The sequence below is a fragment of the Gavialis gangeticus genome, unplaced genomic scaffold (assembly GCF_001723915.1).
Source record: "Gavialis gangeticus isolate Ggan-Ray unplaced genomic scaffold, GavGan_comp1, whole genome shotgun sequence".
Classification (NCBI taxonomy): domain Eukaryota; kingdom Metazoa; phylum Chordata; order Crocodylia; family Gavialidae; genus Gavialis; species Gavialis gangeticus.
In genome coordinates this window covers 85,052,371-85,056,123 of record NW_017729033.1, presented here as the reverse complement: position 1 = coordinate 85,056,123, position 3,753 = coordinate 85,052,371, and the positions used below count along the sequence as shown (strand labels likewise).

General features: G+C 39.1%; 1 protein-coding gene across 1 annotated transcript in view; it reads right to left on the bottom strand.

Annotated features, from left to right (window-relative positions):
- Positions 1 to 3,753, bottom strand: part of SLC9B2 (solute carrier family 9 member B2) — a 31,151-nt gene that overhangs the window by 11,418 nt on the left and 15,980 nt on the right. The window contains exons 8-9 of the mRNA XM_019526269.1: positions 2,867 to 2,973; positions 924 to 1,073 (exon numbers count right to left, since the gene is read on the bottom strand). Of these exons, the coding sequence (XP_019381814.1) occupies positions 924 to 1,073; positions 2,867 to 2,973 (257 nt within the window). The remainder of the gene's footprint in view (positions 1 to 923; positions 1,074 to 2,866; positions 2,974 to 3,753) is intronic.

The following is a 3,753-nucleotide window of genomic DNA, read 5'->3' as shown; positions in this document are numbered from 1 at the left end:
AAATAATTACTGAATTACTAATTCATTAATTAGTTATTCAGTTAATTAGTTAAACGTGACTTTATACAGCAATACTGTGTCTCTAAAATTGTTATGCTGCGAAGTCTAAGCCAGCTACATCTGTGTCTTGGAAATCTAGGTTTCCTTTTAAAAAAAATCAATTTTGCAATATAACACATGCATAAATGGACTTGAAACAGTTTATCAATGAAGTATGAGCCAAAAAGGAAACCTAGATTTCCAAGACACAGATGTAGCTGGCTTAGACTTCGCAGCATAACAATTTTAGAGACACAGTATTGCTGTATAAAGTCACGTTTAACTAATTAACTGAATAACTAATTAATGAATTAGTAATTCAGTAATTATTTCCCTGTTGGCAAACACGGTGAAAATATGCCTGTCCTGCTCAGACCTTTGCTTGTTTTAAAAAGCTGAATTTTTAAGTTGGAGGAATGAGGAAAAGCTCTCTAAAGAAATTTGATGCTAAAGGGAAAATGTGCTATTATGAATCTGCAGAAGAAAACACTAAAACCCAGTCTGTTTATGTTTACCTATGCAGAGACTTGTTACTTAAACACTGTTGGCAAAGATTTTGTATCTAAGTAAGGTTTTCTCTGTCTCTGTGTGGCAGTGAAGGAGACCCAGAGTTGTGGAATACCCACATATAATCTTTCACATTATATACCTCTGACATACAAAATGTTAAAACTTCCTGATAATATCAGAATTAGGACAGATCAGTAAGCCAATGCATCCCTTAAACCTTTAGTTCTATAGCTGAAGGATTCTACAGGTTTCCTCCATTACTTCTGCTATTTTGAAGTTTCAAGTAGCACATCTAATATCACAATCTGTCTGTCCCATGCATTTAAAGCAGTTTCTGCTGGCCATGAGACACGTGTAACTATTTAAGCATTCACCTTTTCATTGGACCATCCCAGACCTGCAACAAAGGCCATGACCAAGGTGCAGAGGCCACCTGATCCAGGGAAACCGAAGTGTATACTGCCAAAAACAGCAAACATGGACAGACCCAATATGAAGTATCCTCTCTTCCATGAAAGAGATGTCTAGAGGGAATGAAAACAGGACATTTTCATGTAAAGGTGGAGAAACAGAAAGAACCATCCCCCTCCCTGCAAAAAAAAAAAAAAAAAATCCCCACTCTAACTTACATTACACATCAATAAGAAATGCATCAAGATAGAAAAATCAGTTTCCAGGGAAGAAGCCTATTTTTTTTTGTTTGTTTCAGTAGAATTAAAATTCCACATGTTCAATGTTTCCTGTCTTCTATCCCTTAGAAATCTCTATGCAAAGGGTTTTTTGCATCATGGAATGCAAAACATGAAGTTCTATACAAACAACCTTGTTGACCTCTGAGCACTAAAACAATTTACGGAGGGAGGCTGTAAAACCTCTGTCATTGGAAGCTTTTAAGAACATGACGTACATTTGTTAGGGACTGTCTTGGTGCATTTGGTCCTGTCTCTGAGCACAGAGATGGATTAGATAACTTCTGGGGGTCTCTTTCATGCCTCAAGTTCTAGGATGGGCTTATTTAATCAAACAGTTGCTTCTGTAATACATTCTTTATGCTAGCTCTACTGGAAGCTAATGGGAGCTTTAAAATTAACTGATTGTGCTGGGATTTCACTGAGAATGTTTTGGTATATTTCATATTATCTCATATCTGGGTTTCTGCCTACTTAACCACATCTTGGAGCCAGTTACAGCGGTCACATGTCATTCAACATCAGGTAATCTTGGAAGGGGTTGTTGAAGGAAAGAACTATGTACTACTAATGAATGCTAAAGCAGTATTATGGCCATGAACAATTAGTTAAACTCCAAAACTCAAGGTAAAGAGCACTGTCATTCTGCTTTTAATTCATCCCATTGTGCCCACTGTAGGCATCTGATAATAATGTGCATGCAAAAAACATCAATCTAATTGATGCTTCCTTTACTGACAAAACGGGTCAATTTCTATTCCTATTAAGTGTGAAAATGCAGGCAGTTCTCAGACTTACAACACAACTGGTTCCTGAAAACTGTCTTAAGTTAAAACATTGTAAAATTGGAACTGATTTTCCCATAGGAAACAATGTTATAAATGGGGGATTGGTTCCTGATCCAAGGCCCGATACCCTATTTTCACCAAAAATAACCCAGAATTTTGTACTCAATCCATTATAGATGAGTAATATAGCAACATTAATGTATTCATATTGTAAATAGCAATCATATTGATTTGGAAGGACTTCTTTGAGGTGACTTTCCTGGACTTTTTGAAGGGCTCTTGGTTGGACTTTTTGGAAGTGTTCTTGGCTGGAGTCTTCTCAGGAGTCTTGGCTGCAGGTTTTTCTGGAGTCTTGGCTGCTTTCTTAAAGAAAGTGTCCAAGGAAATTTGGACAGATGTTCTCCAGGGAGATGGGCAATGCAGCGAACTTGTTCGCTGGTGTGACATTGTGTTGGATCAAATGTCATAAAGTAGAAACTGACGTCAGAAAGTTGAAATTTACAAATGTCGTAAATGCTGTTCACTGTAAGTCAAGGACTGCCTGTAACCACTGTTAATGGGAGTAGGATTGGTGACTGAAGATCTAAAATCCCAGCACATTAGAGGTTTAGGAAACTGCACAATTTTACCATCACAGCAAACACATTACTCATTATAATGAAGAATAAACCCTTCATGAGATTCAAACTCTACAAACTGCTGGTGCTAAACACAGATCATTCTCAATAAAGTCATATCTGTTCTCACTCTGAGTTAGGAAGTGGATCATTTAGTTCTTCTGCTAATAATTCTCCACTCATAGCAAGGGAATTACATGCACCTCAGGTGACCCCCACTCACCTGATCACTGCTTGGAAAATATCGAATAAAAATTCCTAAAAGCCCACCAGCTGCTACTCCAACTGCAACCTCTAGCACCCCTCGGAGGACACTGTAAAGCGTGGAACCTGGTTACAAATCATGAGAAGAGGGTTTAGAGAAGAAAGCATTCACATTCAGCCTCTTTCATGCTACACCCTAGCCACTATCCCCAACACAGAATATAGGAAAGCAGCCCTACCCACATTTGGGAGAAAAATATATAGGGCTTGATGTAATCTCACATTCAAAGTAATCCTGCATGTTGAACTACATGCGGAGAGGTTCCTTCCCTCTCCACTGAGGGAATACAAGGATGCAGAGACCATGTAGGAGGAAGGAAGTAGCGAGTATGTTGCATGCTCTCTCCTCATAACTGAAGACATCCATCCATTTAAATAACGAGCAGTTGAGATTTTGGTGTTTTCTCTAGGGTATAGCAATTCCAAGGCAGGAACAAAGCTGTGGAGCAGGAGCTTTTCAGCATACTAGGCTCTGTTTAGGACCCTGGGTAGAAGTCAGTGTAGAAATTCACACTGCCATTGGCAGAACTGATTTCTCCATTTGTATTTCTAAATAAAAAGTAGAGTACTGACTGGAGACAACTATGGCAGTGCAGCTTGTCTAGGAACACTACTACCAACAGAAGACTAGGGAAGAGCTCAGAATCAAGGTGCTCTCTCACAGATGCCCCATAATCTGCAGTATCAGTACTTGATGTCCCCATAAATCCTTAGGGTCTATACTGTTGCAAGGCAACATTCTGCCCCTCATATGTGGCTGCTATGGGTGAGATAATATCTGGAAAGAAGATGGAGACTTTATTCCTCATGTGGTTTTGGGGTGGGTTTTTTTGTGGGGGGGGGGCA